Source organism: Scyliorhinus canicula, chromosome 20 (assembly GCF_902713615.1).
Source record: "Scyliorhinus canicula chromosome 20, sScyCan1.1, whole genome shotgun sequence".
Taxonomy (NCBI): Eukaryota; Metazoa; Chordata; class Chondrichthyes; order Carcharhiniformes; family Scyliorhinidae; genus Scyliorhinus; species Scyliorhinus canicula.
In genome coordinates, this window is record NC_052165.1 from 1,862,970 (window position 1) to 1,886,514 (window position 23,545).

The 23,545-nt window shown below is 43.3% G+C and overlaps 2 protein-coding genes across 3 annotated transcripts in view; both read left to right on the forward strand.

Annotated features, from left to right (window-relative positions):
• LOC119954900 (protein FAM180A) overlaps positions 1–23,545 on the forward strand; it is a 118,357-nt gene that overhangs the window by 47,185 nt on the left and 47,627 nt on the right. The window lies entirely within an intron of this gene.
• The window catches only part of slc13a4 (solute carrier family 13 member 4), a 230,306-nt gene continuing 221,886 nt past the window's right edge, over positions 15,126–23,545 (forward strand). Inside the window, exon 1 of the mRNA XM_038780533.1 lies at positions 15,126–15,326. Coding sequence (XP_038636461.1) covers positions 15,291–15,326 — 36 coding nt within the window. The 5' untranslated portion in view covers positions 15,126–15,290. The remainder of the gene's footprint in view (positions 15,327–23,545) is intronic.

The window sequence follows — 23,545 nt, forward strand, 5'->3', positions numbered from 1 at the left end:
GGCAATGGTGCTCGGTGCCCGTTCAGTCCGACACCGCAGCTCCCCTCCTAGCCACCCCTCACTCTGCCTCATTTCCTTTTTAAAATTATCTTTTCCAGTTAAGGGGCAATTTAATGTGGCCAATCCACCTACCCTGCACATATTTGGGTTGTGGGGGTGAGACCCACGCAGACACGGGGAGAATGTGCAAACTCCACACGGACAGTGGCCCGGGTCCTCAGCGTCATGATGCAGCCGTGCTAACCACTGCGCTACCGTGCCACCCTGATCTTCTCATTTCCTCAGTGTGGTCTAGCCTTTGGATCTAGTCTGCAAGTTATTGTGAACATAGGTCTTATAGAGGTGAAGTATAATTTCTCATGTGACAAAGCATGAATCATTGTTGATGGTGCACGAATGCATTATTACACAGTCAGTTTCTGCTCTCTACCCTCTATCCTCTCCCCATCTACATTTCAGAATAATTGGTTAATTCACTGGTGTTGCGACTCTGGGACAATGGGGCTGGAATTGACCGTGCACTGTGCAATTCCTGTGTATCCACTACCTACTGGACTTTGGAGGGATTCCCCAGTGCATCTTCCATTATCCCTCTAGGGTACAACCATCCGGAAATGAAAAGATCCCCATTGGAAATCCCAGTTTGTTGACTTTACAGTTTATATTCCAAAATATATCGCCTGGAGATTCATTCCCGGAGGACTTGGATTTGAAGCTTGAGAGCTCCGATGAATGAAAGGATCAGAAACATTTCCAGAGTAAAGTACAGGAAAAAGTCTTCCCTGCCACAATACTAATTCCTCAAAGACTTCACAAATTCCTCCACCCATGATTCTTGGCAGACTTGTCTGTTCTTCATTTTAAGAAGGGCAAAAGTCACAACACAAAATGATGGTACAAGACGGGTGATGTCACTTCATCTTAAATCTATCATTTCAAAGCTCGCATTTCTAATTGGATGGGTGTTTTCTCTTCCTGCAGTTAACGCTGGGCAAATTTAAGATTTACATTGTGCAGGACAAACCCAGTGCCGAGGCGCATGTGATAATGGAACATCTGTAGTTAGGGGTGATTTTAGTCTGCATGTAGATTGGGCAAATCAAATTAGCCGCAATACCGTAGAGGAGGAATTCCTGGAGTGTGCGGGCTGGTTTTCTGAATTAATATGTTGAGGAGCCAACTAGAGAACAGGACACCCCAGACTTGTGCACTGAGAAGGGAATCATTGGCAATCCAGGTGGCAAATTCACGGCTTGCAGGAGCAGGGATATCTTGCTGCCACCGTACAGTTCCTTAGTGAGGCCACACCTGGAGTATTGTGAGCAGTTTTGGTGTCCTTATCTGAGGAAGGATGTTCTTGCTATGGAGGGAGTTCATCGAAGGTTTACCAGGCTGATTCCCGGGGTGGCAGGAAAATGGGGAGGAGAAAATATCAGCCATGATTGAATGGCGGAGCAGACTCGATGGGCCGAGTGGCCTAATCCTGCTCCTGTGTCTTACGGTCTTATGATGTACGAGGAGAGATTGAGTTGGTTAAGATTGTTTGGTTAAGATGGGGGTTATATTACTCTTTAGTAATATGCCGTTACTCTTTGCTTTATATATCCAGAATGGTCTGATGGTGTGATTCTCAAGGAACCACCAATCAACTTAAAGCAAAATAGGTTTAATGAATAACAATTGATTCACGGTAGCACAAGTGGATAGCACTATGGCTTCACAGCGCCAGGGTCCCAGGTTCGATTCCCCGCTGGGTCACTGTCTGTGTGGAGTCTGCACGTTCTCTTTGTGTCTGCGTGGGTTTCCTCCGGGTGCTCCAGTTTCCTCCCACAGTCCAAAGATGTGCAGGTTAGGTGGATTGGCCACGCTAAATTGCCCATAGTGACCAAAAAAAAGGTTACGGGGATAGGGTGGAAGTGAGGGCTTAAGGGGATTGGTGCAGACTCGTTGGGCTGAATGGCCTCCTTCTGCACTGTATGTTCTATATTGTGTTTGCAAACACTGCAGAACTAGAACTAGTAATCAAGTAATTCAGAATAAAGTATCAACTATATTAAACTACACGTGCTAACTATACTGTGATTTATCTCTCTAACACTCTATTGTCTAGTCACTCCTGGGTCGAAGAGACCCAAGATCCTTTGAGTTCTCATATTTATGCAAGAATCTAGTGTTGCCATCAAGTGGTTGTGTTACACTAAGATGTAGTCATTAACCATTTGTATGTCTCTGTATATACATATCATACAATGGGGGAAAGTGAGATTCAGCTATTGAGTTGAATGATCAGCCAAGATCATAATGAATGGTGGAGCAGGCTCGAAGGGCCGAATGGCCTCCTCCAGCTCCTATTTTTTCCAGCTTCTATGCTTATTTTCTATGTTTTGTTTGATTCAAATGGCACATTTTTACAGAAGTGTATCAGAAGTTGCTGCAAATTGCAGTGTAGCAAGATTGACTTTAGTCTAGTGTCCCCAGACTAATTAACCTGATTGCTTATGATAGCCTGCAGTTTGTAAGATTGGGTAATGTGTTATTGACCTGTTGCATAATTTAGTTAAATCTACTTCAGCTTGCTTGCAGATCAATTTCTACTTAAAGAATTGTACACCGTATTTAAATGGCATTTTAAATTTCATCTCATCCAGAAAACTACACTGGCCTTTCCTTGGGCGTAGCCAGTAATCATTCTTTTCCAGTACAAAGCCTCTGGTTTTCTCTAATCACCCATCAGGCATCACATGATACCATTACAGTTGTGTCTTCGCCCCAGCCACAGAACACATCAGAACTCTCTAAGAAACCCACAAAACAGCTCTTCTACAAATTAGAAGATGACACTACACAATCTTCCCAGCAATTCACACAATTGTGGAATTATACAGCGCTGGAGGAGGCTACTTGGGTGGTAGTCTGTTCTGACTCTTTCTGGGCTATTTATTTCCACTCCTGCTCTTTCCCAGCATCATTACCCCACCCCCCCTCCCAACCCACCCAGTATCATTGCACACACTCCAGTATCTTAATACACCTCCCCCAGTATCATTACACCACCTCCCCCCCCCCACGACCATAACACCCCTCCCCAGAATCATTCCACCCTCCCCAGTATCATTACACCCCCTCCTAGTATCATTACACCCCCTCGCGGTATAATTACACCACCCAGTATCCCCTCCCAGTATTATTACACCCCCTCCATGTATCATTACACCCTCCCCAGTATCATTACACCTCCCCCGCCCACTACCATAACACCCCCCCAGAATCATTACACCCCCTCCCAGTATCATTACACCCCCTCCCAGTATCATTACACCCCCTCCATGTATCATTACACCCTCCCCAGTATCATTACCCCCCCCCCCCCGTATCATAATACACCCCCTCGCAGTATCATTACACCCCCCCAGTATCATTACACCCTATTCTGAGGTGTAATGGGGGGGGGGGGGGGCTGCAGTCAGCCATCCGTCCGCACTGTTGGTAACATTAATAGCCATCTGATTGACGAACCATCAGATCAGATTATGACAGCAAAGCACTTTTCATACCAGAATTTTGAAATAAAGAGAGAAAATGCTGTAAATACTCAGAAAGCCTGGCAGCCTCTGTGGAGGGAGAAGTTCAGATCATTTGCTAAATCTTCTTTGTTAGACAAAGATGAGGTTAAGAGTGAGGAAAGCTGACTAGCTGGGAATTAATGAGATAAGACTCTAAATTTTCACATTTTGCAGGTTGCTCAAGACTTGGCAGATACCAAGACCAGTGACAAAATACTTCATTGTATGCAGCTACCTTCCCAAGCCTGGACTGTTCCGTTTCCATGGTAGCAGTTAGTCAGGATCATAATGACTTTTCGAAAACTGTGTTAATCTAATTAATGTTAGAAGCATAATTGGCAAGCCAGTGTACAGAAAATTACACCAAAACATTTATCTCTTAAATTGAGAGATAGGCAGTTTGGTCGAATTCAGTGAATTATAAATTAGTCAAAGCCAATCACAGCTGTAAAGAAGGCGAAACTTTAAGATAATGATCTCCTTAAAAATCAATTGTCGGGATGGAAAAATCCATTCCGGAATCAATCTATCACTTTCTGAAACCTCACTTTCTGAAACCTCACTTTCTGAAACCTATGTCTTTGCTTGCTTTTGCTAAATTGCCATTTGCTTTTGTTTAAATCAACCCGTAATTTTGTACTGTGTATCATGATTTGAAGAATTACCACGAGTTACATTTTAAACTCAGCCACTGTATTCGCTGAAGACAATCAATCTGACCTAAGTTTGTATTTTAACCAAGAGTTTACCAGTAGACACTAAAGCTGACAATAAAGTTCAACGAAACTTTGCCAAAAAGCACAGCCTGGAGTCTCTGTTATTTGGGAACTGAGAAGGGATAACGCATATCCAGGGTTCCGAATAGACACGGAGATCCATCAGCGATTGAAAGTTAAATGCCAAGTATCATTAGAAATTTCAATCAGGCAGCTTGACTTTGACCAGTTAAGGCATTGCCTGAGGAATGAACCAACAAATACATAAACAGGAGAAGCAGGAGGAGCCATTCAGCCCTTCGAGCCTGTTCCACCGTTCATTATGATCATAGCTGATCATCAAATTCAATATACTGATCCCGCATTTCCCCCATAATCCCTTTAGCCCCAAGAGCTGTATCTAATTCCTTCTCAAAATTACACAACATTTTGGCCTCCACTACTTTCCACGGTAGTAAATTCCACAGATTCACCACCCTCTGGATAAGAAATTTCTCCTCATCTCAGTCCTAACAGGTTTACCCCTTATTCTCAAGCCCCTAATTCTGGACTCTCCATGGGGAACATTCTTTCTGAATCTGCCCTGTCTAATCCTGTTAGAATTTTATAAGTTTCAATGACATCCCCTCTCTTCTAAACCCCAATGAATATAACCCTAACCGACTTAGTCTCTCCTCATATGACAGCCCCGCCATCCCAGGAATCAGCCTGGTAAACCTTCGCTGCACTCCCTCCATAGCAACAACATCCTTCCTCAGATAAGGACACCAAAACTGCACACAATGCTCCAGGTGTGGCCTCACCAATGCCTGACACAATTGCAGTAAAATGGCAGTCGCTTGTTTTGTTTCGCTGGAACAGGCACAATGTGTGTTCACATTCTTTCCGTGGCAAAGTCCAGGGCCCTGTGCATTAATGTATTTGATAAAACCAGGGGAGTCCAACAAGCTTCTTAAAAGTCCTTTATTTCAGCAACAGCATCATACAAGCACAGGGCCCGGTTAAAGTTCACCGGGTCCTCGTTCCTTTATAGGTGGCTCTACAGCTGCCGGCCTTTTATGCTAGTGTGGGTTAACTTTTTAAGTAATGGGTTAAGAGACATTCCAATTATGTTAAGTATCCAATAATTGACACTGATATGTAAAGGGGCTTCAGGTGGCCCTTGTGTCAGGTGATGTGATGTTAGAGATTTGTGCAAAGTCTGTTGAAGGAAATTAAAGGTGTTTTGTTGAAAAGCAGCAGAACCTTTGACTCTTTATACTACAGCAGCTAAACGTCTAACAAATGGTAGCAGAGGATGGTTGCTGTGCAAGTGTGAAGGGTTGAAAGATACAACTTTTCCAGACCAAACCAAGGAGTGAGTGAGGAAAAAAAACAAAAATATGGCTGAACCGAGGTTAAAGATGGCTGGATATGACTACCCCACCTCATTTTCTGAAAAGTGATTGTACGATCAATGGAGAAGTGCAGTAGTTATGTGGACTATGGTAACTGCTTTGGGAAAGAGAAAACAAGGTATGGCATTGGCTCTTTCTTGACCTTATGACAGTAAAATCCAAAACAAAGTGTTTTTTGAGCTGGAATTGGAAGAGTTAGACTCAGAAGAATATCTGGAGACTCTATTACGTTACATGGATAAGATTTATAAAAAGGATGATTTGTTAAGGGAAGCATGGTTGGATATTGATAGGTTCTGGAAGATAAATGAATTCTCTATTGAAGACTATATAATGGAATTTGGCAGACTATATAAAAGGCTGCAGAATCACAACCTGGAATTTCCAGTCTGTTACTTGACTTGCGAGAGTGAGCAACATGGATAGGCTCCTGGTTTTGACAGGAGTTCAGTTTGAGAATAAGGATACCTTTTTTGATCAGATGACAGAAGCTTTAAAAAAAGTTTCTGGGGAAACATTCGATTCCGATGGCACTGATGACCCAAATAGCTCAGCCTGCTATAAAGCAGAATATAGAAGACACACTATTAACAGGATGGCGAAATCGCATGGCTACAAACAGGTTCCAAGACTATAGAGGGAGATCGGGACCTGGAAAGTATGAAGACAGAAACCCAGTTACAACCTACAACCCCAGAACCCCAGAAATTGCCGGGGTATGATAAATCGATGTTTTTGATGTGACTCTCAATACCATTATGCTTTCAACTGTCCAACTCGTTATGATAGAGTGTTTGAAGCGACACATGACACGGAAGAGTCAGAAGAGGAAAAAGATAGCGACCAGAAAGAAGGCATTGTCCTATTAACAAGCAGATTTACGCCGGTAATGTGGGTGTTGGTTGCAGAATCCTTCAATTGTGCTGTATTGGACAGTGGCTGCACATCTACTGTGTGTGGAATTGACTGGTTAAAATGTTACCTGGACTCCTTGAATGCTGAAAATCGTAACAAAGTTAAGGAATTTTAAAGTTCCACAAGTTTCAGGTTTGGGGATGAGAATACTCTGAAGTCGCTGAAAAGAGTGGTGATCCCTTGCAATATTGCCGGAGTGAATCATTTCATTAGCACGGATGTTGTATCAAGTGAGATACCTTTGCTTCTGAGCAGACCGTCGATGAAGAAAGCACACATGAAGCTGGATATGGAACAGGATAAGGCAACAGTTTTTGGAAAGACGGTGGACTTACAATTTACACAGTCGGGTGCTATTGTATTCCATTACTGATAATATTTCAAGTAGAGTGGTTAAGGATGTGTAGATGGCAGTTGAAAATGGGACTTTCGCTGATAAAAAGCTTGTTGTAGTAAAACTGCATAGGCAATTTGCGCATCCGTCTCCTCGGAGTCTGAAAAATTTATTAAAGGATGCAGGAGTAAGGGATGAAGACTATACTAAACTGATAGAATAGGTTAGTGATCGCTGTGAAGTTTGTAGGAAGTACAGAAGGACACCAGCACGACCGATAGTAACCCTGCCTTTGGCCAGGGATTTTAATGACATTGTGGTCATGGACCTTAAGATCTGGGATAAAGCCAATAATATATTTATTTTGCATTTTGTAGATTTAGCAACCAGATTTAGTTAATCAACGATTGTACGAAGTAAAGAAAAGAGCGTAATTCTGGATCAAATCGTGGAAAAATGGATAGGGTCAGGAATGGGCCCACCGGCAAAATTCCTTACGGATAATGAGGGAGAATTTGCTAATGGTGAGTTTAGGGATATGTGTGAAAATGTGAATATCACAGTTATGAATACGGCAGCGGAAAGTCCATTGTGTGTGTGTGAAAGAAACCATGCGGTAATAGATGACATGCTCCGTAAACTTTTGGCGGATAGACCAAACTGCAAGTTAAATTCAGCTTTAGCATGGCCAGTACATGCAAAGAATTCATTGCAGATGGTTGGGGGCTATAGTCTCTATCAATTAGCGTTTGGTAGACATCCTAAACGTCCGTCCATCTTAGATGACCAGCCTCCAGCTTGGGAAGGGACTACAATTAGCTCTGCTTTTGCTGAGCAGTTAAATGCATTATATAGCAGTAGAAAAGCCTTTCCGGAAGCAGAAGGCTCTGAAAGAATTCACAGAGCTTTAAAACGCAATTTTCGGCCATCAGATGTCGTTTTTCAGCAAGGAGAAATGGTATACTATAAGAGAGACAATTCTAATGAATGGAAAGGCCCAGGGAAGATCATAGGCATAGATGGCAAAACAATTATTTTGCAACATGGTAATCAAACTGTTAGGGTACATTCATCAAGGATAATGGGTACAGATTACAAATTTTCAAATTTAGACAGAGCAGACAGACATGACAAGGAACCAGAATCATCTGGTACACACATGTTGCAGAACTATGGGGACCAGCTAAATGATATAGACAGGGTTTCTGCAGAGGGACACAACACTTCTGATGAATTAGAACAGGCCATTTTTCTTAAAGGGCGAATGCCAAAAGTTGGTACAAAAGTGACATACTTGCCCGATGTCAATGGAAGGATGCAACTGTTATTAGTAGAGCAGGGAAGCCACTGGGAAGTATAAACATTGGTTGAATGTACAGCATTCAGGGGAGGGAGTCAAGACAATGGATTGGGAACACAAAGTTTAAAAACGGAGGGCACAGAAACGCAGTGCCAGTTCCGATAGTACATCGGATAGTGAACAGGTCCGCAGGAATAGTTCGAAAACTATTGAAAGGACATCCCACAGCATAAGGAAAGATCAAACAGTAGCAGTACAGAACGAGATACCAGGCAGGAAAGGGGACATAGTTTATCAAGATCTCGGAACAGGAGTAAGACTACGAATACTAATAGGAGTAGAAGCCCACATGCATGTGAGATTTTGGTGGCTTCAAATAAATTAGATGAAAAAGTGATCAAAGATGCCAAACAGCAAGAACTGCACAGTTGGAGTGAATTTGGGGTATACACGGAAGTACCGGATAGGGGACAAAAAGCTCTGTCCCACAGATGGATTTGCACGGAAAAGGTTCTTCCGATGGAACTTATGAGGCAAAGGCCAAGCTTGTGGCAAGGGGATTTGAAGAAAACTTAGGAGATCAGGATTTAAGGGTAGATTCACCTACGGCAGGAAAGGTTATTTTAAAGATCATCTTGGCTCTATTAGCCACAAAGGCATGGGAATGCAAATCTATAGATATAAAAGCTGCCTTCTTCCACGGGCATCAGCTTTAAAGAAACATTTTTCTCCGTCCTCCGAAAGAGGCAGCTAACACAGAAGGGATACTGTGGAAGTTGAACAAATGTGTATACGGAGTGAATGATGCATCTAGAGTGTGGTACTTTTCGGTAAGGTCAGTTTTGTTAAAGTTAGGCTGTTGCCAGTTGAAAGCAGATCCTGCAATGTTTTACTGGCACTATAAAGGAAATCTTGCTGGCATCTTTATGATGCATGTCGATGATTTTTTGTGGGGTGGGACTAGTGATTTTGAAGCTTTGTAATCTCTGGTTTGAGGAAAGAATTCAGGGTTGGAAGTCAGGCTTCCGGTGCATTTAAATATATTGGTTTGGAAATCGGACAGACTCAGTTAGGGGCAACTTTACGTCAGCAATCTTATTTGGAAAGCATCAGCCCAATAGCAATTAGTCGTGGCCGGGTTTCACAAAAAGACGCAATTGTTTCAAAGGTGGAAAAAGATCAACTGCGAAGTTTAATTGGGCAACTGAATTGGTTAGGTAGACAGACTAGACCGGACGTGAGTTTTGATGTCTTAGAGTTGAGTACAAAAATGAATGATCCCAAAGTGGAAGACATAATAAGAGCAAATAAAGTGTTGGTCAAACTAAAAATGCAGGAGTGTGTTTTGAGGTTCCTGGTTTTAGGTGACCTTAGGCATTTGAAACTCATAGTTTATAGTGATGCACCCTATGCACATTTATGTGATGGGGTTTCAAGCGCAGGAGGTTTTATAATTTTCCTTTTGGGGAACAATGGTAAATGTTGCCTTCTTGTGTGGGAAACAAAGAAAATCAGGAGAGTGGTCAAAAGCACTTTGGCCACTGAGACGTTAAGCCTTGTAGAGGCGGTGGATATGGCCTTTTATATATCTCAGATATTGACAGAAATTTTGGGATTCGGGGATTTGGGTAATATACCTATTGAATGTCACATTGACAATAAATCCTGTGGGAAAATGTGCACTCTACAAAATGCGTCAATGAAAAGAGGTTAAGGATAGACATTGCAAGTTTGAAGCAGATGTTGGACAGAGGGGAGATAGCAAAAATTAAATGGGTTGACAGTAGCTATCAATTGTCAGACTGTTTTACAAAAAGAGGGGCTAGTTCACAGAAACTTTTGGATATTGTTAATGAAGACTGTTTCTGGGACTGTTTTTTTTCTTCTTCCAAAATTCAAAAAAAAAGAAGGGGGAAAATTGCATGTGTATTTTTAAGTTTCTTGTAACTTTGTTTCACCTAATTATTTTTTTCCTCCAAGGAAGGGGAGACTGTTAAGTAATGGGTGAAGAGACATTCCAATTAGTTGTCTCATTTATGTTAAGCATCCAATAATTGACACTGATTTGTAAAGGGGCTTCAGGTGGCCCTTGTGTCAGGTGATGTGATAGAGTTTTGTGCAAAGTCTGTTGAGGGAAATTAAAGGTGTTTTGTGGAAAAGCAGCCGAACCTCTGACTCTTTATATTACAGCAGCTAAACGTCTAACATAAAACTCTGTCCAATTGAGCACGGGGTACAATCATGCCCAGCTGGATGAGTCCTGTGCAGGTTACTACAGGTTATTACAATATATGTCACTTCTCGTACTTGCAATTAGACAACATTGCAAGCCTGACAATCTTAATCGGTTGTCAGTTGTAGACCGAGTGGTCACGTGATAGATAACTTAATGTGTGGGTACTCAAGAGGTCACATGACTGGAGTGTGGGCATTCTCCCTAGAATGCGGACAGAATGCAAGCATGGGGCAGCTGCTGAGCGAGTTATTAAAATATTGTTTGTTGCAATCCCTGGTCGCCACTCTTTGGGAACGTGGCATTTCTACATGAGTAATTCTTCACACACTGAGGATTATTTCGCAAGTACTGCAGAATTATACTAATATCATGAGATTTTCTCATCGAGTATAAATATGTTGTTTACTCTGACGTTGCCATTTTATTGTGAATGGTCCTGATAAGTGCAAGATGAGAAGTTTTAACAAGGCCTGTCTCTTTATTCAGCAACACCCACGTTTTGTTCTGCCAGAGAACTATTTTCATGTTGTGGCCATTGTGCTGGTTATTCAGGCAAAGCTGCGTACCAGTGGTGGGTAGCCACAGATGGCATCTGATGATGGATAAGCTGTTCGGTGATACTGGAATTACACATCTGATCTCAGTTCACATTTCCAGAGTAACGGGGTTAGCTGAGGTTCTACGATTGGGCATGGAGATCAGGTTCCCACCTACTCTCCACTTCTCACTTGTATGTTGTACATCCCCCGTCATCGCACTTCAGTTTTCACAGAAAGTAATGTGAATTGTGGAATTCAGTTAATCCTAAAAGATAAGAATGATCCTAAAGTACGATGTAATATAGAAAGAATGTAACACAGCCGGCCTCGGTAAAACAAGAGCTTTCATCATTATTGATGTTTATTCAGCGTTATTCAGTCATGCAGTTTTTTTGAATTGTCAGGATATTTTCAAAGCATTTTTGCAGCTTTTACCATTTGTCAGGTTGTCCTGTTTGGGCACTGCGATTCTTCCTGAGTCTTTGGGGATCACCCAAAACATATTAACAACAATGCAGATTATGATGGATGTGGTATTGTGTTAGGATTTATCAGATGTTCAATACTTATGGGAGGTAATAGATTTTGGTCCGTACGCTCCCACCCCTACCCCTGTGGGTGCTTCGACAGGTGGAAGGGCATAAAATTGGGCACCATGGCAGCAGTGCCATGCTCATGGCCTACCAAACCCTGCCTAGCGCTATGGTTGGGGGAGGCATCAGGCAGCCACTCATCCACGGGTCAATTGAAGCCCTTTAGTGGCAAATTGATGGCATTGTGGCTGGGCTGGGGTATGCCTCTGGTTGAGGCACCCTGTGTCCCTTGGAGGCCAAGAATTGCCTCCCCTGGTTTTCTCTCTCCTCCCAACCAATTGACCTTTAGTCCCCAGACCCTTCCAGCTGGCCTGCCAGCTTTGCTCCTTGAACTTACTTTGAAGTTTCGATTCCTGGCTCCTCATTTTCATGACTATTTGTAGTCCCAGTTGTGGCAACAGATTCCGGTGGCACTACTGGAACAAGAGAGTTGCTGAGAATTTATTTGGTTGGCAGCTCTTGCGGGGGGTGGGGGGGGGGGGGGGGGATTATTTCTTTTTCAATCAGGGTGGAAATCCTGCCTCCAATTAAATAGGAGGCAGATGGCTGTAAAGTGGCTGTGGGATCAGCTAGCCAAGCAGAAGCAGGCTCAATCCCAGCCTCGTCTACAATGATGTGACTTGTGCATGAATGGTATTAATCTTTAACTTCATTGGCTGATCAAACATATCTTGAACTGATGAAAAAACACCAGCAAAGACACTGACGTATGATGGCTGCCAGAAGTCACCTGATGTCTAGAATTGCAAGTTGACAAGTTTCTTGAAACCTACAAGGCGAATTACAATTCAGACATTCCATGATGCCCTCCTGAGATTTCCTGCCTGCTGATGTATAGAGCTCTTTCAAAAGGATTGACTGAAAACTGCACTGGGCTTCACATTTGCACTTCTACAAGGTTACCCCTCAAGCAGAGGCGGAAAGCCTACTAGGGCAATCGCCACATGGAAAGGTGTTCTTCCTACCTCATTAAAATAGTCAATTGATATTCAAGAGTTAATGACTGGAATATTACAGAATCTAATCACCCCAGGAATGAAACAAAAATCACAGTTGGTTCAGACATTACCTCAGCAAACACCTTCTGAAATTATGGGGAATGAGGTCATGTAACTGAAATAGCAATGTTTGAAATTTCGCTAATACGGCACGCTGGCTGTTAAAGCAGCAGTCTGTAAAAACCTGCTAGTGGGGCAGTAATATTCTCCCCTCCTCTTTCTGCCAGGTCAAGGCTCCATCTGTATTAAAGTTAAAAATCCAGCCCAGAGATGGACACTTATTCACCGAAAGGCACCTCAGGTGCAAAATCAGTTATCGGCTTTTTCGTAAAGATGGATTATATTTTAAATTAAATTGTCTCCGGTAATTGCAGTTTTACTTGGCTTTAACCCAATTCCTTAAGGAACAAGGAACTTTAATTTGGCACAGAAACTAACTACTAGCGGTATAACTTGTACATTTTGCACATTTGTCGCCAACACCGCCCCCTGCTGCAGGTTCCCCGGCGGTGCAGGGTACGAGCAACGGGAAAATCCATTGACAGCGGTGGCTAATGGCTGATAAATTTGGCACGGGTGGTGGGGAGGGGGGGGGGGGGGAGGGGGGAAAAAGATGATGATGGGGGGAAGGGGGTGGGACAGAAAATCCCACCTGTAAGATTTTTGCCATTTTTGTTATGTTCATTCTCCTGTTCAATGGACTGAAGTTCACAAAATTTTACAATGTCTCCAAGAAATTGGAGCTTTCTGCCTCCGGCCCAGTGGCTGGTCCACCGGCCTGCTTCTCGTTACTCTCCGCTTTTGTGTGGTTTTGTTGTCTGAGAAATTAAGATGTGTTGAGGAACAGTGCTCATTCCAATGGATTTCCGAGACCATACTGCCTGATTTCAAAGAATAATCGCTCGTGTGAATCGCTTGTTTACAGAATATGACCAGTCAATTAAATATTTAACTTTTTCCCTCCTTTTGTGAATCAGAAATGGGAATCCAGAATAATGTAATTTCTCTGTCCCTATTCCAGGTCAATTCTAGGAAAGCAGAGATCAGCAAAGTCTCGTTCCAATATGAACAATAAAAGCTGGATAAACTCAGCAGGTCTGGCAACATCTGGGCAGAAAGAAACAGAGTTAATGTTTTGAGTCCAATCGGACTCTGCTTCAGAAGGTCTGGTTCACAGTTGGTTCTCGCTGTACTGGGAGATGGCCAAGCAAAGGAAAGTCCTGTAAAGAATGTGACATTCAGTTCTTGTTCCATTGTCCGGGATAGGCGAAGCTGAACCTACTAACTGAGTATTATCCAAAAACGGAAACCAGCCTCGGTGACCAGGCCGTGGGAGCGGAGGTGAGTTTAGCCGCCGGGTGGTGAGGGACATGGCAGCGATGTTGTTGGGGGGGGGGGGGGGGGGGGGGAATGACTGCATTGGTAGGAGTGAGGCGGGTGCGGAATGCTCACAATGATGGGGCAGTGGATTATTTAACTTCAATTTGAGATCCATAAAGGGCGCCCAGCTCTGTAAATCTGAGTTTGCTGCTGTCTTTAGGCTGTGCCTCTGAGGCACAATGACACAAAACATGTGCCCACCGACCCCCTCCCTGCCCCTTGCTTTCTTTTGACAAAGTGTCAGACGATCTGGAGAGAAAGTCTATCTGTTTCTCTGGGAAGAAAGATACCAGTTTTCAGTCAGAACCTGACACTTTGCCCTTTTTTGGGGAAAATTCCGCCCATTTTCTCTGTCAGTTCAGGGACGAATGCCAGGTTCCGATTGCTGCTCTATGTTTGATCACAGAATTCCTGGGCAAGTAGAGATTGTTACCACTGATCATAGTCACAGTGGACCTGCACCCATATCTGGGTCCCGAAAGATGTGCTGTTAGGTGAATTGAACATTCTGAATTCTCCCTCTGTGTACCCGAACAGGTGACGGAATGTGGTGACTAGGGCTTTTCACAGTAACTTCATTGCAATGTTAATGTAAGCCTACTTGTGACAATAAAGATTATTATTGTTACAGTTCAGGCTGTGGGTAGGATGAAACTGAATGGAAAGAGTTCAGTATGGAGTTGCCAGCAAGGTGGGGGTGCCACTGATACACTGCGGAGTTTGGGCAAAAAGGAAGCTGACAAGATTAGAAGCTCATGCAATAAACGAGAGCTGGAAAATCTAAGTGATGTTGAAGCAGGGGCGAAGAAGTCAGTTTTCAAGGTGGGCAGAAATATTGCAAGGTTGAAAAGACAAAACTCACACATCAGGACCAGAAGTTTTACATACCATTGCAACGATCTGGAATGCAAAGATTGCAGATCTATCTACACTTACTGTGTGAAACACTGTTATAAGTTGCCTGCAAAGGTTTGTGTAATAATCTGTGAAATACCTGTAAAAGTAAGTGTGTAGGTGGGTCTGCATTGTATGAAAATGCCTTGTGTGTGTGAAAGAGAGGGAGTGAGGGAGAGCAGCTGGTTGACTGAGTGTCAACATGCATACGTATTGCAGCCTGCTGATATGTACCAGATGTTTTTGAGGGTCAAGGCATGCTTACAGTGATCCACTGCCGTCGATGCACAAGGAGCTTCGAACAGACTTTCAGACTCACCAGAACATATTGCTACCAAGAAGCTACTTTAATTCAAGCTCACACACTAATTGACCCCTTGGGAAAATGCAGAGAAAAGCACTTATCCTGCTGATATTTTCCACAAATGTTTGCGCAACTTCACTTCCCAAGAGGAATAAAGGTAAGAGCAGTGGATATATAATTAACAAAATTGATTTGAATGACAGAATTTCCAAAGACATGTGATTATGCTGTGAGAAAGCGTGCAGAGAGAGATTTATCAGGAATGGAATTTGTCTTCGGAATTGAGTAAAGTGGGATATAGTGAATTATATTTTACATTCTGCTTAATATTTGCCAACAGATAGCAGGCAGAATGTAAACCGGATGTCGATGGTTCATTCCCGTTGTATTTGCTTTGTATTGTATATGCAAACTTGCCGATGTGTATTCTTTATTTCTATATCTACTTGGATGTATTGGTGTTGGTGTACATCCTTCTGGGCTGGGGTGTATATCTATGTCAGTGTGTGTGTGTTGCATGTGGACATATCTGTCAGGGAGATCATGGCTTTGTGCCATGGTGTGGATTGCGAGTTTTAAATCTTTCCCAATTATTGTTTTCATTGAAGGAAGCGGAGAACATTTTAGGAGGGACTGGTCTATTAAATCTTTAAGCATACTTAGTGCCAGGTCACTGGATGTGCTGCTTAGCATAAGGCCGCTTAGCAAGAGACAGTTTGGTGGTTGTATTCGGTGAAGAATATCACACGGTTAACAATGGACTGTTTTCAAACGTAACAAAGAACTGCTGTTACTATTCTGAGGGCCAACCGAATGTGAAATTAAATCAGTGACACACCGCTATCTGTGAGTTTATTAAATTAAATTGTAGGATAAAAATTTCCGGGAACCATTATTAATTTTGGAAAGGATACAGCAGTCTCCTTAAGTTTCCTTTCAAAGCAAAACAGTCAGGGCTCCTGTTGTGAAGAATTTCATCAGCCTTTTTCTTCTTGGCTGTAAAGATAGTAGCCGGAATCTCTCTCTGTGAGATGCATGAACAGAGAAACGTGTAGACAATATCTGATGGCTATTTTCTCACAACTACCCTTTGTTTATTTTTCTTGCTGGCCAACCGTGGACTCAGTCAAAGGTGTCAGGCATGGAACAGTGTCCCAAATATGAAGGGTCTTGGAGTGAATTACTGCTGGACTCAAACAGCTATGCAAAGAAACTTGTGTAAGTTCTGTTCCTCAGCAGAGGATCAACTTGCACACGCCTGCTTTGTGAGATTAATCAGGTCTCTGCTGTTTTTGGATGGATAATATGGGGGTGGCACGGTGGTTAGCACTGCTGCATCACAGTGTCAGGGACCCCGGTTCGATTCTGACCTCGGGGTGACTGTCTGTGCGGAGTCTGCACGTTCTCCCCGTGTGTGCGTGGGTTTCCTCCGGGTGCTCTGGTTTCCTCCCACAGTCCAAAGATGCGCACGTCAGGTGGGTTGGCCGTGATAAATTACCCTTTAGGGTGGGGTAAAGGAATAGGTCGGACAAGTGCGTCTAGGTAGAGTGGTCTTTCGACGGGGTGGTGCAGACTCAATGGGCCAAACGGCCTCCTTCTGCATGGTTCTATGATTAAGACCAAATGCTGAGGCCCACCTTTAATTTACTTTGTACTCCTTCCATCAAACTTTCCTTCAGTCAATAGTTCCAGTGTTTGGAATGGATTTAACTGCCGCCTTCCTGCATGTAAAATGTTACTTTTGGGAACAGATATTATTGCATAATCCTGGTCCAAGAATTCTTGAGAAAAACAAGCGATGGTGGAGTATCTGCCAGCTGGGTCTTTATGTCATCCTGTGGAAAGTCCATTGACGTCTCTTCTCCTCCAAACAGTTTTGAATCCCGTGGGAAGCTGGTAGCAGCAGACAGCAATTGCATGCGGGAATGTGAATCAGAGGCCAAAATTCATTCAATGTGTTGCCACATTTTTAAAAAATGTTCCTTTAAACATTCATTTGCTGCGGACATTTCTAGCAAGGCCAGCATTTGGTTGCCCATCCCTAATTGTGTGTGAGGAGGTAGTAGTGTGCAACCACCCAGAGCTGCTACAACCCATACACCCCGGGGGCTGCCGGGAAGGGAATTCCAGTGACATTGAAGGAATGGCGACATAGTCCCAAGTCAGGGTGGTGTGTGGCTTTGATGGGAATGTGCAGGTGGTGATGTTCTCATGCTGCCCTTGTCCTTCTCAGTAGCCCATATTGTGGGTTTGGAAGGTGCAGTCAAAGAGGCTTGGTGAGTTGCTGCAGTGCATCTTGTGTATGGTACGTACCGCTGCCTCTTAGCGTCGGTGGTGGAGGGAGTGAATGTTGAAGGTGGTAGACAAGCTTCTTTTGTTCTGGATGGTGTTGACCTTCTTGAGTGTTCATGGAGTTGCAGTGGTCCAGGCAAGTGGCGAGTATTACATCATAATAATCTTTATTATTGTCACAAGTAGGCTGACATTAACACTGCAATTAAGTGACAGTGAAAATCCCCTAGTCACCAAATTCCGGCGCCTTTTCAGGTACACGGAGGGAGAATTCAGAATGTCCAATTCACCTTCAGGACTTTTGGGAGGAAACCGGAGCACCCGGAGGAAACCCACGCAGACACGGGGAGAACATGCCGAATCTGCACAGACAGTGACCCAAGCCGGGAATCGAACCCAGGTCCAACTGATTTGAGTCTTGTAGATGATGGATAGGGTTTGGAAAGTCAGGAAGTGAGTTACTCACCACAGAATTGCTAGGCTCTGACTTGCCTATGTCATAGGGTCAGAGAGTCACACAGGGCAGAAAAGGCCCTTCGGCCCATCGCGTCTGCACTGACAGTGACTACCCCTAATCTTGCGCTAATCCCACTTACCAGCGCCTGCCCCATACCCTTGAATGTGAGGGTGTTTCAGATGCTCATCCAAGTGCTTTTTAAAGGGTGTGAGGTTTCCAGCCTCCACTACCTTCCCAGGCCGTGCATTCCAGATTCTCACCACCCTCTGAGTAAATTTCCTTTCTCAAATCCCCTCGGAATCTCCTGCACCCCACCTTAAAACTATGCCCCTTGTGAGTGACCCCTCAACCAAGGGGAACAGCTGCTTCCTATTTATCCTGTCCAAGCCCCCCATGATTGTATGTACATCAATCATATCTCCCCCCCACCCCCTAGCATTCTCTGCTCTAAAGATAACAATCCCAGCCTACCCAGTCTCTCCTTATAACTCAGATGCTCCATCCCAGGCAACATCCTGGTGAATCTCCAATGCAATCACCTCCTTCCTATAATGAGATGACCAGAACTGCACACATTACTCCAGCTGTGACCTAAGCAATGTCCTGTACAGCTTTGACAAAGGGTCATCTGGACTCGTAACATTAGCTCCTTTCTCTCCCTACAGATGCTGCCAGACCTGCTGAGATTTTCCAGCATTTTCTCTTTTGGTTCTGTACAGCTCCAACATAACCTCCTTGCTCTTATATTCTATGCCACAACTGATAAAGGCAAGTGTCCCACATGCCTTCCTAACTGCCCTGTTCACCTGTTCTGCTGCCTTCAGGAATCTGTCAACAAGTACCCCAAAGTGCCCAAGTGGACAATCTTCAGGATGTTGATGGTGAGGATTCAATGATAGTAATGCATTTGAATGTCAAGGTGAGATGATTAGATTCTGTCTTCTTGGAGGTGGTCATTGCTTGACATTTGTGTGATGTGAGTGCTACTTGACACTTGTCAATGCAGCTTGACTAATGTCCAGATTTTCCTACATATCGACACTGCTTCAGTATCTGAGGAACATAAGTGCATAAAAATACAAGAACATAAGAACGTAAGAACTAGGAGCAGGAGTAGGCCACCTGGCCCCTCGAGCCTGCTCCACCATTCAATGAGATCATGGCTGATCTTTTGTGGACTCAGCTCCACTTTCTGGCCCGAACACCATAACCCTTAATCCCTTTATTCTTCAAAAAACTACCTATCTTTACCTTAAAAACATTTAATGAAGGAGACTCAAATGCTTCACTGGGCAAGGAATTCCATAGATTCACAACCCTTTGGGTGAAGATGTTCCTCCTAAACTCAGTCCTAAATCTACTTCCCCTTATTTTGAGGCTATGCCCCCTAGTTCTGCTTTCACCCACCAGTAGGAACAACCTGCCCGCATCTATCCTATCTATTCCCTTCATAATTTTATATGTTTCTATAAGATTCCCCCTCATCCTTCTAAATTCCAACGAGTACAGTCCCAGTCTACTCAACCTCTCCTCATAATCCAACCCCTTCAGCTCTGGGATTAACCTAGTGAATCTCCTCTGCACACCCTCCCGTGCCAGTACGTCCTTTCTCAAGTAAGGAGACCAAAACTGAACACAATACTCCAGGTGTGGCCGCACTAACACCTTATACAATTGCAGCATAACCTCCCTCGTCTTAAACTCCATCCCTCTAGCAATGAAGGACAAAATTCCATTTGCCTTCTTAATCACCTGTTGCACCTGTAAACCTGAGGAGATGTGAACCGTACTGAACTTTGCACAATCGTTTGCAAACATCCCCACGACTGATTCTATGATGAAGGGAAGGTTATTGATGAAGCAACTGAAGATGTCTGACCCGAGGACACAGCCCTGAGGAACTCCTGCAGTGATAATCTGTGATTGAGGTGATTGACCTCCAACAACATCAACCACCTTCTTTCAGATAGAAATGACTACAATCCATGGAAAGGACACCCAATTCCAATTGACTTCAATTTTCCGAGGGCTACTTGATTCTACAATTGGTCAGATGCTGCCTTGATGTCAAGGACGGGCACTCCCAACCCACCTCTACAATTCAACTCCTTTGTCCATGTTTGTAAGAAGTCTGTAATCAGGTCTGGAGTGGAGTGTCCCTGGTGGAACCCAAATTGAACATTGGTGAGTAGGGTAAACGCTCACCAATTACCATTCACACTGCAGGGTTTTGATCCGATCTGTTGGTTTTGTCCTCACTCCAAGCTTACTACCCAGACTGGTATTGTGGGTAATATATTCGCATGGATACAGGATTGCAAGATTACAGAGTTGAAATAATGGGTCATTTTCAGATTGACAAACTGTAACTAGTGGGGTTCCACAGGGATCAGCGTTGAAACCTCAACTGTTTGCAATCTGAATTAAAGATATTGAGAAAGAACCAAGTATATTGCAACCAAATCTGGTGATAATGCAAAGCTAGATGGAAAAACTAATTGCCAGGACACACGGGGCGGGATTTAGGGCCTCCCAGGGCATATTTTCGACAGCCCAGTCATTGGCCAGCGGCGGGATCTTCCAGTACTGCTGTTGTCTGTGGGGCCATGTGTACCCCGAACCCTCAGCTAGCACAGAACACGCCACGGAGGGGCTGCCATGGGCAAGACCGCAAGATCCCGCTTGTGGGAAGGGCTGAAAAATTTTGGCCAAAGAGTCTGCAGAGGGATTATAAATAGGTGAAGTGAGAGCAGAAACGAAAGAGAAATTTATTTTTGTCTCGTTTTGCCAAAACAGTGAAAAGCTAATTCTAATGGATTTTCTGTCAAAATAACAGCTGTATATACATAAATCAACTTCAGGTGGGCAGTAAATTTATGGTTAAACTTGAATATACTTGCTGGACAAGATGTGCTGCTCCGCCATGAGCTTCAAATCAATAATGTTTGCCTATCTCCCGAATGAAAGCTATTTTTAACACTGCTGTCACATAAAGGCACTGGTAATCTGGCAGAGATGTGGTTTATTGCTCTCAAATGGTTCTTTAATCTTTATTTCCAAGGCTTGCATAAATTGTTGATCATCAGTTTTTGCAATAACAGTTGCGCTGGGAGCAATACGATTGGTTCGGCCTCTGTTCAGAGAAGCAATTAGAGACCAGGGTTATCACATGTCATCCCTTCATTTTGCATGTAGCAGAACAGACCTTTACTGTGCTGGGGCCTCTGAAGTATGAAAATCATGCCTGTCACCTTCCTTCTCTGAGTTACACTTTACTCCTCTTGGGGTCCGAGATGCCACTGTCACGTTTCTGTAAAATCTACTTACCGGTAAATTTGTGCTACAAATATAACCGACACTTTCAAAGTCTTAAGAAAGGCTGGTTTTTAAAAACAGAGCTAAGGTTGATAGTTTGCAACCAATCAAATCAAATGATGGTAAGGTGATCAATAATTATTTGTTTTATTAATATATTTATTCGCTTAAACGTAAACTTTGAGGATAATTTATTGACTATTTGAATTTTTAATGAAGTGTAGCTTTAGAGTAAGGGCAGTTGTTTTATTACATTACTCTGTTCTGAGGAAGAACGGAACATGATTGATTAGCTCATTCAGTTCCACAGTTAGCCCATTAATTAGATAATGGCTCATTTGTATCGCAAGTCCATTCATTCAGCTTTGATCCATCTCCCTTGACACCCTCACCTCAGCTTTGAACGCTGAAGATGGAACTTTGTGCTGTGTGAGATATTTTAAATTTGTAATCCAATTTGTCATTATCTTTCAAAATCTTTGCTTAAAAACACTCGACACATTTTGCAGTTGTCTGTGGGCTAATTATTACATATTTTCGAGCTAAATTGAAGAGTTAGCTGCTTTGGAGTTTTAAACAGACATAACATTGATAACATTATCAAGGACATAGCTTGTGGTTCATAGTGGGAGGAGATGTAAACTATTTAATGCAGATGCTTTACAGGAAACAATAATTAGAAGCATTCTATATAAGCACATGAATGTTTTAACAGCCTTTTTTCCTCTTTATGCTGGATGAATTGCGATTTGTTTGGGTAAACATATATTTTGAGTAGTAATTAAGAAGATTGTTCGTCAAGTTCTTGACCTTGAGCCATAAGGTTGGTCTTTGTGGCGTCTTTTGGACTCAAAAAACAATAATGTTCCTCACTTGTAAATTTTAACAAACATATGCACGGTAGCATTGTGGTTAGCACAATCGCTTCACAGCTCCAGGGTCCCAGGTTCGATTCCTGGCTGGGTCACTGTCTGTGCGGAGTCTGCACATCCTCCCTTGTGTGTGCGTGGGTTTCCTCCGGGTGCTCCGGTTTCCTCCCACAGTCCAAAGATGTGGAGGTTAGGTGGATTGGCCCTGGATAAATTGCCCTTAGTGTCCAAAATTGCCCTTAGTGTTGGATGGGGTTACTGGGTTATGGGGATAGGGTGGAGGTGTTGACCTTGGGTAGGGTGCTCTTTCCAAGAGCCGGTGCAGACTCGATGGGCTGAATGGCCTCCTTCTGCACTGTAAATTCTATGAAAAATACTTCTAATGACCAATTCCAGAATATGTTCACAGTTTTTTAAAAAGTGGACAAATAATGCAAAGTCATCGAGTGATCAAAGTCAGAATTGATGCACCAAAATACTTATCATTGGTCGGATTGTTCATGATTCTTTGGAAGCGTCGTTTCGGATTCCATGGTGTATTCTTTGCAGCATATTCTATTTATAAAAGCAGGTAATCTTGGAATATATTTGGAGGAATTAGATTGGTGTGGAGCCTGGGGATTTCATAATCTCACCATTACAGGTCATTTTGGGTTTGTGCTTCAGATTTTGGATTATCCATTTCCATTCCACTGAGTGTTTTCGCATCTTACACTTTTTTTAATGGTTGTGTCTCATTCACCACTTTTCTTGGCTGAAGTAGCACCAGCCTCATTCTTAGTAATCTAGCAGGTTGCAAGCAAGTCCCAAATGGATTGAGAGCTTCCAACTTGGGCAGAGCAGTCTCAGATATATGGAGGTCATTAATGTGGTTTTAGCCACACGATACATGGACATAGGTCATGTTTAGAGGGCAAAGAGCTGATCTTCCAATTCACAGAGATCCGCTTGTTTGAATAAATTCTACACACTCAGAGTACGGAGCATTCTGACAGGACATAACAACAGGCAACTGTGAAGGGTCACTGCGAAAAGTTAAAGAATACATGCACTTCAATGTAAAATGGTTGTTGCATGGCGAGAATTTTAGATTTGTAATTGTTAAAAAAGTTTTGAACTTTTTAAAAATCTCTTTACAATGCAATGAGGGGTGTGGAGACACAAGGTGACCTGCCAAAGACAACTGATGTCTAAATTTGAAATGGAATCTGCAGGCAAATGACGGGCAGGTCTTAAGCCCTGGTTGATGGCTGCAAGGCCTGCTTGGCTCCATTGTCCCGACCCCCTCATCACTGGCCCCTTCAGCAGCACGCTGCAGGACAAGGACTTGATGTCAGGAAGTCCAGGCTCTGGAAACAGAGAGACAGAAACAGAGTGGGGAAAGAGAAAAGGAAAGAGTGGGAAAGCAGAGCAGGCGAAAAGTTGAGCTGAATTTCGAGGATG